The sequence below is a fragment of the Lithobates pipiens genome, unplaced genomic scaffold (assembly GCF_037356315.1).
Source record: "Lithobates pipiens isolate NorthernLeopardFrog02 unplaced genomic scaffold, aLitPip1_a1.2 Scaffold_30, whole genome shotgun sequence".
NCBI classification, from domain to species: Eukaryota; Metazoa; Chordata; class Amphibia; order Anura; family Ranidae; genus Lithobates; species Lithobates pipiens.
In genome coordinates this window covers 39,087,820-39,103,977 of record NW_027507791.1, presented here as the reverse complement: position 1 = coordinate 39,103,977, position 16,158 = coordinate 39,087,820, and the positions used below count along the sequence as shown (strand labels likewise).

The window sequence follows — 16,158 nt, the reverse complement described above, 5'->3', positions numbered from 1 at the left end:
ATAAGGCTACAAGCTTTTTACAAAAAGAGGTAAGAAGATTGGAGAAACATGAAAATTAGCCTACAATGTTATCTGCTGGCTAAAAATAAGAATATAAAATGTTAACATAATAATAATTCTACTTTACCTGACCATTATTTAAAAAAAAAAGAAAATGGAGTTTATTTACTAAAACTAGAAAGTCTAAAATCTGGAGCAACTTCCAGTTTTTCAACCTAGTTTAATTGAACAGTCTAAAGTTAAAAGCTAATTGACTACCATGTACAACTGCACCAGATTTTGCACTCTCCATTTTTAGTAAATCAACCCCAATATATACAAAACCGACTACATATCTTCTTTAGTTTTCAGAATTCAGAATAAAAACATAATAAGTAAAGTGTGACATTTGTGTTTTGGGACTTTTCTCAGTTTTTATAAAAAATAAAAAAAACACTATATTTCCTTCCTGTTATACTCTCTTCAATGTGTAATCTCAGTGACCACTCCTGCCTTGTCCACTGCTTACTGTATTCAGTGTATAAGCCAATTAGTTTAATCACTCATATTTTTTTTCTGATTAATCAGATCAAGTTTTTTTGTGAATATAGATTTATTTTAAAAAAATGAAGTTCCTTTGAATTCAACCAAGACCTTTTCCATGTTCATTTAGATGTTTCATTGAGGTCCTAAAATTCCTAGAAGTTCTTCTTCTTCTCTACCACTTGTTGTGGAAGTAGATGAAACATACAGCAGCAGACAATACAAATCCAGAGATCACCAGGCGTATTATATTCTGCACCGTGTAATCTGAGGAGAGAAGTATGGAAATATTACGATTATTAGATAAGAAAAATTTTGAATTATTACAAATTCTGAATGTATATGAAGGATCTGGATTAGCTTCCTTCTTACTGGACAGAAGCAATGATGTGGTTTAATTTTCCAGTAATATGTTCTAACATATTCCAATAATAGGAGGACAGGTGACACGGGAAACAATGAAACTGAACCGGGAGATAAGTGTGTCACTTGCTCAAGAGGTGCATAAATCACAAGACTGGCTGACCAAACTTACAAATCCATTTGTTGGCAAACCATTAAAAATATATATTTCAACTTTATATTTAACTGTATATTTTCACTGTGTAGAGCTTTTTCAATCATTTCTCTGCCCGATGTCTTGACCTTATGGAGGTAACAAAAGATCTTATTTTTTAATTAGAGCCTAAAAATAACTGGTCTGGGATCAAAGGTTAAAAATATTTTTTGGTTAATGAAGAAAGAAGATTCAAGTCCCCAACATCAGGGCCTTATTTGGACACCATCCTGCCATAGGTCCATCTGAATGATGGAGAAGAAGAAGGCCATTATTGTCATGACATCCCTTTACCAAACCCTACCCCTTGTATTGTGATTATTTCAGTATGAACTAATTAGCTTGGGTTCAGTTCTCAAACAGTTCATAAATCTTGCTCGAAGTTCACAAACTTTAAGGCAAACACTATAACGGGAGGAAAATCTTGTTATGGCCATTTGTTTGGTCTTTGTAGCAAGCTATTCTTAAGCAGAAGGTATAGAAAGCTGGGCACTGCCATGGGGTCATGTACCAATGGCAAAAATAAATATAATAATAATAGTTAATTTAAAAAAGTATCTCTGCCTACACAGAATTGTCAGTTCTCTCTAACAGTTCCAACATAAATAGGCAATATGGCTGCCGTTGTGAGCCCACTCTTTTATAGACAGAGGACCGAGTAATCTTTTCTTTTAAATAATAGTTATTCTTATTGTTCCTTATTTTTGGGGGGTGAACCTGCAAACGTTTTGACTTGTGATTCACAAACTTTACAAATCCCACAGATTTGCTACAACCCCGTGACAATGGTGAACTGGGTCCTCATTCCTAGAGCCAATGCTAGAATGTACTAATGAAGGCAGCACGGGGTCTGCTTTATATTCTGTGATTTTCAGCTTTAGATTCACCCAATCAAAAGAGAGAAGAGGGGAAGGGAAGAACGACTAAGAAAAAAAAGAATAAGGGAAGGGAAGAATGACTAAGGAAAAGAGAATAAACGAAGGGAGGAATGACTAAGCCCTTGTACACACGGTCGGATATCCGGCAACAAAATCCGTGTGATTTTTTTCAGACGGATTTTGTCCGAAACGAGTGTTGCGTACACACGGTTGGACAAAGTTGTTGGAAAATCCGATCGTTCGGAACGCGATGACGTTCGTTCGTTACGACGGGACTACGTTTAGGCTAGTAGCCAATAGCTTTGGTTTTCGGAATTTGATCTGAGCATGCATGGCACTTTGTCTGATCAGAATTCTCTACAAACAATCGAACAAAGTCCGATCAGATCATGTTGTCGGAAAATTTCTCAAACTTTGTTGTTCGGACATTGAACAAAGTCAGATTGAGCCCACACACGGTCGGATTATCCGACAACACGGTCCGATCAGACATTTTCCGTTGGAATGTCCGACCGTGTGTACAAGGGCTTAGGGAAAGAGAAGAAGGGAAGGGAAGAATGATGAAGGGAAAGAAAAGAAGGGAAGAATGACAAAGGGGAAGAGAAGAAGGGAAGAATGACTAAAGGAAAGAGAATAAGGGAAGGGGAGGAATACTTATGGTAATTGAATAAGGAAAAGTGAATAAGTGAAGGAAATAAAGAAAAAAGAAATAGAACAAGCTATCACAATGTGTAAATGTTGAGTCTTGGTGCTGCTCATCTTACCCTGCCACCCTGGGTACTGACCCACAAGTACCATAACGGTAAGCACAGCCCTGTTTCAGCCTTTAGCTAGGAACTCCCTTCTTACCTGTGTGTTGTATTAGTTTATATTTTACTAATTTCATATTTTATATTTCTAAGTGAAGGAACTTTTAGAGAATTGGGAAGCTTTTAGATCAAAATTTCTCTTCACATGCAAGAAAAACATCCCCTAAAACATCCATTGTACATGCCAGTCTGGAACAAGCTACAATGGACTCTCTTCAGCATTGTCTTGGTGGACTAACACTGCCTGTGGATCTTCTCAAGTCAGACAGTTGTCAAACTATCAATACAGACTGGGTGTCAGGAGGAATGCATTTGCACAAAGTGATATTTGAGACAGAACATGTACAGATCAGGTGGTTATTCAATTCTTCGAGCTCACCATGTATCCGCATTATCTGGATATAGAGTCCATCACTCATCTTCCTCACAGTGTTGGACGCCGTCCTCACTTCACAGGTATAATTCCCAGAATCCTCCAGCTGAGATGACGGCACTCTGTATGTATCAGATACATCGTATCCCCGCACAGTCCGTCCATCTCTGTAGAAGGCAAAGTGCAGCGCTGTGCCGCCTCTGAACGGATCCAGTCTGGTGTCACATCTCACCGTCATGTTATCTCCTCCTATTACCCTGGACGGGGTCACTTTTATTTCCGGAGGAGAGAAGAGCTCTGGAAGAGGAAATTGTTAGAAATGATAAATTATGGGAATACATTATTTATCCTCCAAATGTTGATAATCACACAATGCTGTGCAATGGATGTAAAACAATTTCTATCCACGTTTGGCTAAGTTGACCTGTTGTATTCACCACAATAATACACGTCATTAGAGAACCCAGTAAGGACAGCTTTGTCACAAGTCATTTCTTCTATCTGTATGTATATCTGGATGGTGAGTGGTAAACCGAGACACGGGAGGAAGCCAACACAAACATACAAACTTCAATCGGTCAATCTACGGAATGATAACTGGGCTCAGAGCTCCAGTGCTGCAAGGGAGTCCCCCTGTATAAAGTATGAAAGTGGTTGTAAACCCTTCCATATAACCAGTGAAGGGACTGGTCTCAGGTGATACACTGAGATGAAACAAATCCTCCTTCACAAGTTGTACCTGTGTATCTGCAATCTTCTCTTCTCTACAGACGTTTTGAAGTGAATGAGGAAGGTGGTGATTAAAGGGGCTGTAAAGGTGCATTTTTTGTTTTTGTAAGGCTGTGTTCACACCTATTTTAATTGGATGTGGATTTCCTCACATCCAATTTGCATGACAGGAGATTGTGACCGGCAGACTATGAAGCCGGTTCACATATCTTCATTGCGGCTGTGGAGCGTCTTTGGCTCCCTTTCATGCCCAAATTCAGGCAAAAATTCGGCCCTGATTCCTCTCTGAAACAGAGAATGGGGGGGGGGGGGGGTGGAGTTTGAGAGAAATACAGCTATAAATGGCTCATAAGGGTTAGAGAAGCACCTTTAATATTTTCATGTAAACTTTCATTTTTGTTACAAAAAATAAAAAAAGCTTAGAAGGATTGTATCTCTTTCTAGGTGCACATTTAGTGTATAAATACAACGCCATCTATCAGCGAAGATTTCTGATAAATAAAGCCGTGTAATGATCACATCAACACTGATATAGTTTTGGATTTGTAAATAAATAAATTAACAAACTAAATAACTAATAAGGAGTAGGAAGGACGATGATTATGAGGATAGACTATAAGGAAATGAAAAGAAATGTATTTTTTTTACATACTGTATTGTCTTTTTATGGTGAGCACTAAAGAAAACAATATTAAACAAATGTTTCTATGTAGTAAGGTTTTGTAGTGTGGTAAGTTGGGCTAGATTTCCCATTAGGCTCTGTAGACATGTGCCTACAGGGGCCTTTCCTAGAGAGGCACTCAAATGTACATGGCTGAGGGTTGCTGGGGTGGGCTGAGCCCCATTAGATATCAATTGTGCCCCTCCACCAGGCCGCCCCCCCATGAACATTGTACCCACGCCTTCACTGCAAGTCCGGACAGGAGAAGTATCTTAGAAGAGAGAGCTGGGAGGAGGTGTGGACTTTCTGTGCCCCCCCGCTCCTGTCAGTGGATCGCTCCTCCATACAGCGGATTGCACAGATCTTCTTAGATCACACAGTACACGGCTTGATTCCCCGCCCTCTACACACATTTCTGGGAGAGGAGAAGTCATTGGAGGAGGTAGGGTGCGGGGAATCAAGCCATGTATCATTCTAATTATCAATCTAATTCTAATTCTCAATCTAATTTGAGTAATATGGAGGGGTTTCTGCAAAGAGAAAGGATTTTAGGGGATTTATGCTGGGAGGTGGGATTTGGGGGGAGAAGATTTGTGCTGGGAGGGGGATTTGGAGGAGAACCTACACTAGGAGTGGGTATTTGGGGGAGAGGATTTAAGTTAGAATGTGGTATTTGGGGGGAGAGGATTTAAGTTAGAAGGGGGTATTTGGGGGAGAGGATTTAAGTTAGAAGGGGGTATTTGGGGGGAGAGGATTTAAGTTAGAAGGGGGTATTTGGGGGGAGCGGATTTAAGTTAGAAGGGGGTAATTGGGGGAGAGGATTTAAATTAGAAGGGGGTACTTGGGGGGAGAGGATTTTTGCTAGGAGGGTGATTTGGAAGGAAAGCGGATGTGTGGTAGGAAGGGTGATTTGTGGGGTATTGGGGGGGATTTGAGCTGGAAGGTGGGGTTGGAGGATGAGGATATGTGCTGGGAGGAGGATTTGGACTGTCAGGATGGGGATGTTTTGTTTTGTTTTGGGGGGGGGGCTTCAGAATTCTCTGAGATGTAAATCCAGCCTTAGTCATAGGGACCAGTAGACGGGAGCACAACACACGGCGGGGACTCAGACATCTGACACACCCAGGAGTGCTGGATGTTGGGTGGGAAGAAATAAAGAGTCAAGAAATGCGGGGTGATAATTAAAGTGATTCCAAAGCTTCATTTTTTTATGAAATAATAAACATGTTATACTTACCTGATCTGTAATAATCTCTTTCCTCCTCTTCTGGGGTCCCCTGCTGGCGCTCTCGGCTCCTCCTCCCTTCTGAGTACCCCCATAACAAGCTGTGTGCTATGGAGGGGTTCATGTGATTACACCCCCACTGTCCATAGACACACACCCCACTCCCTCCTCACAGAATTGGATTGGCTGCAGCAGGAGCCAATGGCTGCCTCTGTGTAATGTGATTGGAGGAAGAGAGGAGAGAGGAGTGCTGGTGGGGTCAGTGCTGGATAGAGAGAGGTAACAGGTAAGTGTTTGGGGGAAGCACAGAAGGGAACGTTCTTTTACCTGAATGCCAAGAATGGAAATCTTTAGTCTTTACTAGGGATGAGCCGAACACCCCCCGGTTCGGATCGCACCAGAACTTTCGAACGGACCCCAAATTTGTACGAACGTTAGAACCCCATTGAAGTCTATGGGACTCGAACGTTCGAAATTAAAAGTGCTAATTTTAACTGCTAATATGCAAGATACTGTCCTAAAAAGGGTTTGGGGACCTGACTCCTGCCCCAGGGGACATGGGTCAATGCAAAAAAAAGTTTTAAAAACGGCTGTTTTGGCGGGAGCACTGATTTTAATGACGATTAAAGTGAAAAAAAAAGTGAAATATTCCTTTAAATATGGTGCCTGTGGGGTGTCTGTAGTATGCCTGTGAAGTGCCACGTGTTTCCCTTGTTTAGAACAGTCCCTGCACAAAATGTCATTTAACGGAAATAACGTCATTTAAAACTGCTTGCGGTTTTAATGTTATATCTGGTTCCTGCAATATGGTTGAAAATCATTGAGAAAAATGGCATGGGTAGCCCTCCCTGCCCATTACCAGCCCCTTTGGGTCTTGTACGCATATTAAGGGGAACCCCGTACCCATATTAAAAAAAGTAAATACGTGTGGCCCCCAGGCCCTATATATTCAGAACAGCAGTACACAGGGACTGTGTAGGTTTGTTGTGTTAAGTTGAATCTGTTTGTAATTTTCAACTGGTACATTTTTAAAGTGTAGCTCCAGTCAAAAAATCTATTTTTAAGCTTTTTGGAAAACATAGGGAAGGGTTATCACCCCTGTATTATTTGTTTTGCCGTCCGTCTTTTTTCATCTCACTTGCTGTTGTCTCCTTCCGTTTGCAAGTAGGAGATGTTTGTAAGTTGGATGTTTGAAAGTAGGGGCCTGCCCTATATGCTCTGCAGAAATGGCGGAACAAGGTGTTGGTTTTGCCACAACATTGTAAGCCCTCAAAGTGACTCTTGGTGGGCGCTGGAGCGCCCTGCTGTGAACGATTATATCAAGAACGGCGGCACAGTGGTGTAGTGGTTAGCACTCTCACCTAGCAGTAAGAAGGGTTACTGGTTCAAATCCCAACCATGACACTACCTGCCTGGAGTTTGCATGTTCTCCCTGTGCCTGTGTGGGTTTCCTCCGGGTACTCCGGTTTCCTCCCACAATCCAAAGACATGCAGGTAGGTAAATTGGCTTCTGTTCAAAATTGGCCCTAGGATATGAATCGGGACCTTGGATTGTGGGCTCCTTGAGGGTAGGGACCAACATGAGTGTGCAATGTACAGGGATGGGGACAATTGTAGACACTCACTCAGGTTGAACTGGATGGACTGGTGTCTTTATTCAACCTAACTAACTATGAAACTATGAATTGTAATTACATGCCATTGTTGGGCTGGTAGCATCACCCAGAACCAAAAATGTTCTTCCAACATATCAGCGGAGGAGGAATAGGATAGACAATCAACATAACAAGACAGTCACTCAGCATAGGCAGTCTTGAAGGGATGTGATATTTCTAAAAAAAATTATTCGGTTACATCAGCTTCAGATGCTTGGTAGCTGTGGTAGCTGTGGGTGATCCAAGACTGATTCATCTTGATGAAGGTCAGTCGATCAACTGAGTCGGTGGACAGGCGCACCCTGTGATCGGTAACAAAGCCACCAGCAGCACTGAAGGTGCGTTCCGAAAGAACGCTGGATGCAGGACAGGCCAGTAGCTAATTTGCATACTGTACAAGCTCTGGCCAGTGATCCATCCTCAAGACCCAGTAAGCCAGAGGATTTTTGGTGGGAAAGGTGTCCAAGTCTGACCTTGCCCCTAGGTATTCCTGCACCATGTAAATCAGACGCTGGCGATGGTTGCTGGAACCGATCATACCTTGGGGCTGTGGACTAAAAAATTGTCTCAAAGCATCGGTCAGACGGCCACCTTCTCCATCGCTCCTTCTGACCGATGCCTCAGCAACACGTTGTCCAGGACCAGGAGTTTGTAACCTCCCAGTCTCTGGGAACGCGTTGCACAGACCTTTCTGCAAAGCCTCCCGGAGATGTCTCAACCTCTGCTCCCTTTTCGACAGGAAGATAAGGTCGGCAACCTTACGCTTTTACCGTGGATCAAGGAGAGTGGCCAGCCAGTAATGGTCCCTCTCCTTGATCCGAAGAATACGAGGATCAGGGAGGCCATGCAGCGTAGGTTAGCTGAGGCATTCGGTCCGGAGTCCTCTGGGTCACTAAGGACAACATGATCCACAGCTACCTCCTCCCAGCCACGTACAAGTCTACGGGTTTCTTGGGACTGTAAATCATCCCTACAAGACTGCTGCTGCTGCTGCTGCTGATGCTGAGTGCCAGCCTCCACCTCCATGCTGACACAATCATCCTCCTCCTCCTCCTCATCCTCTTCCTGTGTGATGGGTGGCACAGCAGGAACACTGTCTGGATAAAGGGGGCCTTGAGAGGCAAGGAAGTCCTCCTCTTCCTGCCTCTGTTCTGCCTCAAGTGCCCTGTCCATTATTCCATGCAGCGTATGCTCCAAGAGGTGGACAAGAGTTACAGTGTCACTGATGTATGCACTGTCACTGCTCACCATCCTTGTGGCCTCCTCAAACGGTGACAGGACAGTGCATGCATCCCTGATCATGCCCCACTGGCGTGGTGAGAAAAAACCGAGCTCCCCTGACCCTGTCCTGGTGCCGTAGTCGCACAGGTACTCATTGATGGCCCTCTGCTGCGTGTGCAGCCGCTGCAGCATGGCCAACGTTGGGTTCCACCTGGTGGGCATGTCACATATAAGGTGGTTCTTGGGCAGGTTCAACTCCTTTTGGAGCTCAGCCAGCCGAGCACAGGCATTAAATGATCGGCGGAAATGCACACAGACTTTCCTGGCCTGCTTCAGGACATCCTGTAAGCCCGGGTACCTGCCCAAGAACCGCTGCACCACCAGGTTAAGGACTTGAGCCACACAGGGCACATGGGTCAGTTGTCCCTGTCGGAGGGTGGAGAGGAGGTTGGTGCCATTGTCGCAAACCACCATTCCTGGCTTAAGCTGGCGTGGCATCAACCACCTCTCGGCCTGCCCCTGCAGAGCTGACAAAACATCCACCCCAGTGTGGCTCCTGTCCCCCAAACAAACCAGCGCAAGCACGGCATGGCATTGTTTTGCCTGCGTACTTGCGTAGCCCCTGGAATGCCTATGGAGCACCGCTGGTTCTGAGGACAGAGCACTGGAAGAGGCCATGGAGGAAGAAGAAGAGGAGGGGGTGGAGGAGAGAGGTGTGTCACAACCAATAGTAGCATTTTGGAGGCGTGGTGGCGGAACAACCTCCAACACTACTGCACCTTGTCCTGCATCCTTCCCAGCTGCCAGAAGAGTGACCCAATGGGCCGTGAAAGACAGGTAATGTCCCTATCCATGCCTGCTGGACCATGAGTCAGCGGTAATATGCACCTTACCGCTGACCACCCTATCCAGCGAGGCAAGGACATTGCCTTCCACATGCCGGTAGAGAGCCGGAATCGCCTTCCGTGAGAAAAAGTGGCGTTTGGGGACCTGCCACTGAGGAACCGCACATTGTACAAACTCGCGGAAGGGGGCTGAGTCTACCAACTGAAAAGGCAGCAGTTGAAGTGCTAGCAATTTAGCCATGCTAGCATTCAACCGCTGGGCATGTGGATGGCTGGGAGTGAACTTCTTTCGCCGGTCCAGCAGCTGGGGCAGGGACATTTGCCTGCTATAATCGGACGTGGGTGTACTGCTAGCAGAGTGCCCGGAAGCACTTGGCTGTGACACACCTAATTCTACACCTTCATTCCTCTCAGTGCAGGTTTCAGAGAGGACTGAAGGTCTAGTGGGGTTGGAGATCCCAGCTGATGAGGAGCAAGGAGAGGTCCGCTTTGTTCTTTGGTGTGGGTCTTTGAGGTACGCTTGCCAACGAGCTGCATGGCAGGTCAACATATGTCTGGTCAAGCATGTGGTGCCCAAGCGGCTGATGTTTTGGCCACGCGAGATACGCTTGAGACATATGTTGCAAATAGCAGCGGTGCAATCTGATGCACTCGTCTCAAAAAAGGCCCACACCAAAGAACTTTTAGAATAACGCGCAGAGGCAGCGCCCTGCACAGGCGGAGCTCTGCGGTGTGATTCAGTCAGTGTGCTGCCCCTAAGCTGGCCCCCGGAGGGCATCCTGCCTCGTTGGACATGTGCCTCCTCCTCCTCCTCCTCTCTCCTACCAGGCACCCACGTAGAGTCAGTGACCTCATCATACCCTCCCTCTTCATCGCTGGAGCAAACCTGGCAGTATGCTGCAGCTTGTGGAACATGACTGCCAGATTGCTGTCCTTCTTGAGCATCCCCTTCCCCTCTCTCTGCATTCATGCTACTGCCTTCCTCTAGCTGAGTATCATCATCAGAGCCTACAAAACACTGGGCATCCTCCTGGAGCATGTACCCAACACTGTGCTCAAAGAGTTCAGGAGACTCCTCAGGAGGACGTGGTGGGTCTAGGGAAGGAGTCACTAATGATGACATTGAGAGGAGGGAAGACGATGCGTTTGCAGCTGCTTTGCTAGTACCCTGAGCCTGGGTGAGAGAGGATGAGGAGCATGAAGAAGGCTTGGTCATCCACTCTACCAAGTCGTTGGCATGTTGCGGCTCAACATGTCCAGCTGCCGAAAAGAAGGACAAGCGTGTCCCATGGCCACGTGCTGATGATGACGATGCACCGCGTCCACGACTAGCACTGTTGTCTCTAGACACAGAGCCTGCTTGCCCTCTTTTATCGGCTCGCGCCTGTCTGCCTCTCCTTGCTGGCCTTCCAAACATGGTAATGGCCTGAAGGGAGTTGGGAAAACCAGCAATTGGGTATTGTATATTGTGCTGGAGGCACGCACAACACCCACTAACTCCTGCAGATGGCAGATGGCTCAATTAGAGAAGAGCTATGTAGGTGGATATAACGGTGTATACTGGGTTTAGGGCACGCAAACAGCACGCACAATCTCCTACAACTGACTGCAAGCTCTATTTAAAAAAGAGCAAGATAGTTAGCTATATAGATGGATATAGCGGTGTATACTGGGTTCAGAGCACGCAGACAGCACACACAATCTCCTACAACCGACTGCAAGCTCTATTAAAAAAGAGAAATATAGCTAGCTATATAGGTGGATATAGCGGTGTATACTGCGGTCAGGGCACGCAGACAACAACCACTACAGAAGAGCAAGATCAAAAAATCGGCCGATAACGATCGGTGTATACTGTGTTGAAGGTACACAGAACACCCACTAACTCCTACAGACGCCAACACACTACACAAGGCCGCCGCGCTGGCGGCCTTATATAGTGTGGGGCATGTACTACACAGCCTGAGCTATGATTGGCCACAGGCATCCTGCCTGTGGCCAATCATGGCTCTCCTCGCTGCCGGCGCTGTGATTGGCCAAGCATGTGGGGTCACAGTGCATGCTTGGCCAATCATGAGCCAGCAATGCACTGCGATGGCGCAGTGCATTGTGGGCCGTGAGTGCCACACGAGTTTGGCGCGAACGGCCCACAACGTTCAGAATTCGCCGAACGGGCGAACGTATGTTCGACTCGAACACGAAGCTCATCCCTAGTCTTTACAACCAATTTTCTTCTTTTTATTTCTGCAGCAGAATCACTTCACAGATCATATTATTTATGGGAGTTCACCTTCCTCTGGATCTACTAATATTTCTAAGATTACAGTTTATATACGACATTCATTTACCTTTCACAGAGATAAAGGATTCATCTGAGTTCTCTTGTACATTTGGACTATAAAAACGTTGTAATTCTTTAGTACATTTGTACCGTCCAGACTGACTCCTCGTTATATTAGGAATATGGAATGTGGAGTCGGATTCCGATGATTTTATCTCCTGATCATCCTTGTAGAATTTTGTGTTTATTGCATTAAAATGTTTTATATGATGACATCTCAGAGTCAGGGGGTCTCCTTCATAGATGGCAGATGGAGGTCTCTGCAGGATGACATGATCTGAAATGAAATAAAATGATACTTTAGTTTGTTCTATTCACACCCAACAATCTGTAATGATGGAGATGAGATGGACGACTCACGTTCTGTAACATTTAGGAAGACGGGATCACTGATATCACCACCGATGGTCTGGCACTGGTAATCTCCTCTGTCCCGCTGTACTGAAGATCTAATGATATGAAGTCTCTCTTGATCTCCTTCTATCTTTGTCTGGTTTCTGTACCAGTGATAGGTCCGGGGCTCCTCTGGTACAGTAGACGGCACATCACATGTTAGAGTCGCATCGTCACCTTGTAATATATTCCCCCAGTTGGGTGTGAAGGTCACCACAGGTTTGATGGCCCCTCCTATAGAAGAAAAGAGATCACACAGAGCACATAGAGAGGTGAACACATCTTGTATGAGAAAAATACATTCTCTATAGAAATGGGAATGTTTGTAGTCCTGGGCACAGAGATTTCCTCACACGTTGGTAGATCTTTATTTAAAAAAATGAAAGCTTCTCCCCTTACAGTGACATTAAATCGGACCTTCAGTCATTTTTTCATCTTTCCATCTATTAAATCTTCTGCTCTTGTTGTTGATTTATCTTTGGATTGCAAAACTTTTTTTTTTCTGGCAGTAAATCCCTTTATACAGCCCACTTCCTGTTTCTTGTCTCGCCATAGCCAAGGCTTATGACATCATAGACAGCTCTCTCTCTCTCTCTTCCATTTTTTCTCTCTGTCTCTTCCATTCTCTCTCTCCCCTCTCTCTCTCTCTCTCTCTCTCTCTCTCTCCCTCTCTCTCTCTCTCTCTCTCCCTCTCTCTCCTCTCTCTCTCTCTCTCTCTCTCCCCCTCTCTCTCTCTCATTCTCTCTCTCTTCCATTCTCTCTCTCTCCCCCTCTCTTTCTCTCTTCCACTCTCTCTCTCTCTCCCTCCCTCCCTCTCTCATTCTCTCTCTCTCTTTCTCTCTCTCTCATTCTCTCTCTCCCATTCTTTCTCTCTCTCTTTCTCTCTCTCATTCTCTCTCTCTCATTCTCTCTCTCCCATTCTTTCTCTCTCTCTCTCATTCTCTCTCTCATTCTCTCTCTTGCATTCTCTCTCTCACTCTCTCTCGTTCTCTCTCTCTCTTCCATTCCCCCCCCTCTCTCTCTCATTCTCCCTCTCCCCCTCTCTCTCCCCCCATTCTCTCTCTCTCTCTCTCTCTCTCTCTCTCTCTCTCTCCCTCCCTCCCTCCCTCCCTCTCTCTCTCTCTCTTTCCTTCTCTCTCTCCCATTCTCTCTCTCTCTCTCTCATTCTCTCTCTCTCTCATTCTCTCTCTCTCTCTCTCTTTCCTTCTCTCTCTCCCATTCTCTCTCTCTCTCTCTCGCATTCTCCCCCCCTCTCTCTCTCTCCCATTCTCTCTCTAATTCTCTCTCTCTCTCTGTCTCTCTCTTTCTTGTGAGAGTTTGCCAGCAAGAGAGGGGGGATGAGTCATGCAATGATGTTTTTATTACAAATTAGGTGAGCCGACTGCAGTTCCTCTTTCAAGGCAGAGTTTTTTTTTTATATGTTTAACGTGTTATACTTATATAATCTATGTAATATTTATGCACAGAGCAGCCCCGATCCTCCTCTTCTCAGGTCCCTCCTAGGCACCCCTGGCTCCCTCCCCCCTGCTGATTTTTTTTTTTACTTGATGCATAGAAGACATGAAGGTAAAAAAAAACTCAAAGGGTTACAAAGGGTTAACTTTCTCTGCCTGAGTCATTTTTGCACACATATATAAAAAAATCACCTGGCTGCTCCCACCCTTTCCTCCCCTCCACCTGGCTGCTCCCATCCTTTCCTCCCCTCCACCTAGTTGCTCTCACCCTGTCCTCCCCTCACCTGCCTGCTCCCACTCTGTCCTCCCCTCCACCTGGCTGCATCTACCCTGTCCTCCTCTCCACCTGGCTGTTCCCACCCTGTCTTCCCTTCCACCTGGCTACTCCCTCCCTGTCTTCCCCTTGACCTGGCTGCATCCACTCTTTCCTTCCCTCCACCTGGCTACTCCCACCCTGTCCTCCCCTGGACCTGGCTTCATCCACCCTGTCCTCCCCTCCACCTGGCTGCTCCCACTCTGTCCTCCCCTCCACCTGGCTGCAACCACCAATACTTTTTCAAGACACTGTGTATTTATGTGTGGGTGTATATATAATTGCATTTTATAGTTGCCCCCCCCCCACCTTTCATCCCTGTCCTCCCATGTGCCCCCCTAAATATTAAAGCTGGAGATGCCACTGTCTTTCCCCGACCCCCCCCCCCGCCCCGCCCCACCCCACATCGCTAAATTTCTGCACTTAAAAGAAGGCTGCTATTACTGTGCAGGCCTCACTCCGGGACCAACGGGCACTCTGTCACTGGCCACTGGTAGTGACAATCTGAATCTGATAACAGGTGAAGGCAGGCGATGGTGGCAAGTGACACACTCAGACCTCCCACTGATTCTGCATTATAGTGAGTGGAACTATTTCATTTTATATTACAATTTAATAAGAGATATAATGCACTTCAATCACCCTGACACCATATTAACCATGGTGCCTTGACGATTGAAGCGCCAACACCAGCCATTTCCCCTACAAATTGCCCGCAAAAATTTGGCAGTGCCCCTCCTGAGATTAAACTCTGGATCCGCCCCGAATCAGGTCATGTACATTGCTAAGATCTCCCCCAACTGTTCCCGTATTCCCTCCATTTGGGAGACAGTAGTTCATTTAGAAGCTCTCCGAAGGGCCAAATGCAACCATCAGAAACCACCAAAGCATTCAAAAAATATATTCCTAAAAATGTACTCAAAAACTGAACTTTGAAAGTTTCAAATCAATTTAGGTTTTGACCCTGACGGATTTTGTCCGAAAGGGTGTTGCATACACACGGTCGGACAAAGTTGTCAGAAAATCAGATCGTTCTGGACATGATGGCGTTCGTTCGTTACGACGGGACTACGTTTAGGCTAGTAGCCAAAAGCTTTGGTTTTCGTAATTTGATCTGAGCATGCGTGCCACTTTGTCCGATCAGAATTCTCTACAAGCAATCGGACAAAGTCCGATCGGATCGTGTTGTCGGAAAATTCTATATCCAGCTCTCAAACTTTGTTGGTCGGGCATTCCAATGGAAAAAGTCAGATGGAGCTCACACACGGTCGGATTATCCGACAACATGGTCCGATCGGACATTTTCCGTTGGAATGTCCCACCGTGTGTACAAGGGCTTAGGGAAAGAGAAGAAGGGAAGGGAAGAATGACGAAAGGAAAGAGAAGAAGGGAAGGGAAGAATGACAAAGGGAAAGAGAAGAAGGGAAAAATGACTAAAGGAAAGAGAATAAGGGAAGAGGAGGAATACTTATGGGAATTGAATAAGGAAAAGTGAATAAGTGAAGTAAATAAAGAAAAAAGAAATAGAACAAGCTATCACAATGTGTAAATGTTGAGTCTTGGTGCTGCTCATCTTACCCTGCCACCCTGGGTACTGACCCACAAGTACCATAATGGTAAGCACAGCCCTGTTTCAGCCCTTAGCTAGGAACTCCCTTCTTACCTGTGTGTTGTATTAGTTTATATTTTACTAATTTTATATTTTATATTTCTAAGTGAAGGAACTTTTAGAGAATTGGGAAGCTTTTAGATCAAAATTTCTCTTCCCATGCAAGAAAAACATCCCCTAAAACATCCATTGTACATGCCAGTCTGGAACAAGCTACAATGGACTCTCTTCAGCATTGTCTTGGTGGGCTAACACTGCCTGTGGATCTTCTCAAGTCAGAAAGTTGTCAAACTATCAATACAGACTGGGTGTCAGGAGGAATGCTTTTGCACAAAGTGATATTTGAGACAGATCATGTACAGATCAGGTGGTTATTCAATTCTTCAAGCTCACCGGGTATCCGCATTATCTGGATATAGAGCCCATCACTCATCTTCCTCACAGTGTCAGACGCCGTCCTCACTGCACAGGTATAATTCCCAGAATCCTCCAGCTGAGATGACGGCACTCTGTATGTATCAGATACATCGTATCCCCGCACAGTCCGTCCATCTCTGTAGAAGGCAAAGTGCAG

The 16,158-nt window shown here is 45.6% G+C and overlaps 1 protein-coding gene across 1 annotated transcript; it reads right to left on the bottom strand.

The window, feature by feature from the left end:
* Window positions 1-697: 697 nt before the first annotated feature.
* LOC143942171 (low affinity immunoglobulin gamma Fc region receptor III-B-like) lies at window positions 698-15,587 on the bottom strand. Its single transcript, XM_077463429.1, has 6 exons — window positions 15,554-15,587; window positions 12,176-12,442; window positions 11,823-12,092; window positions 3,371-3,435; window positions 3,145-3,244; window positions 698-789 (listed from the first exon to the last, which is right to left on the bottom strand). Exons 1-6 carry the CDS (start codon window positions 15,585-15,587, stop codon window positions 698-700), a joined length of 828 nt encoding a protein of 275 aa, XP_077319555.1.
* Window positions 15,588-16,158: the final 571 nt, after the last annotated feature.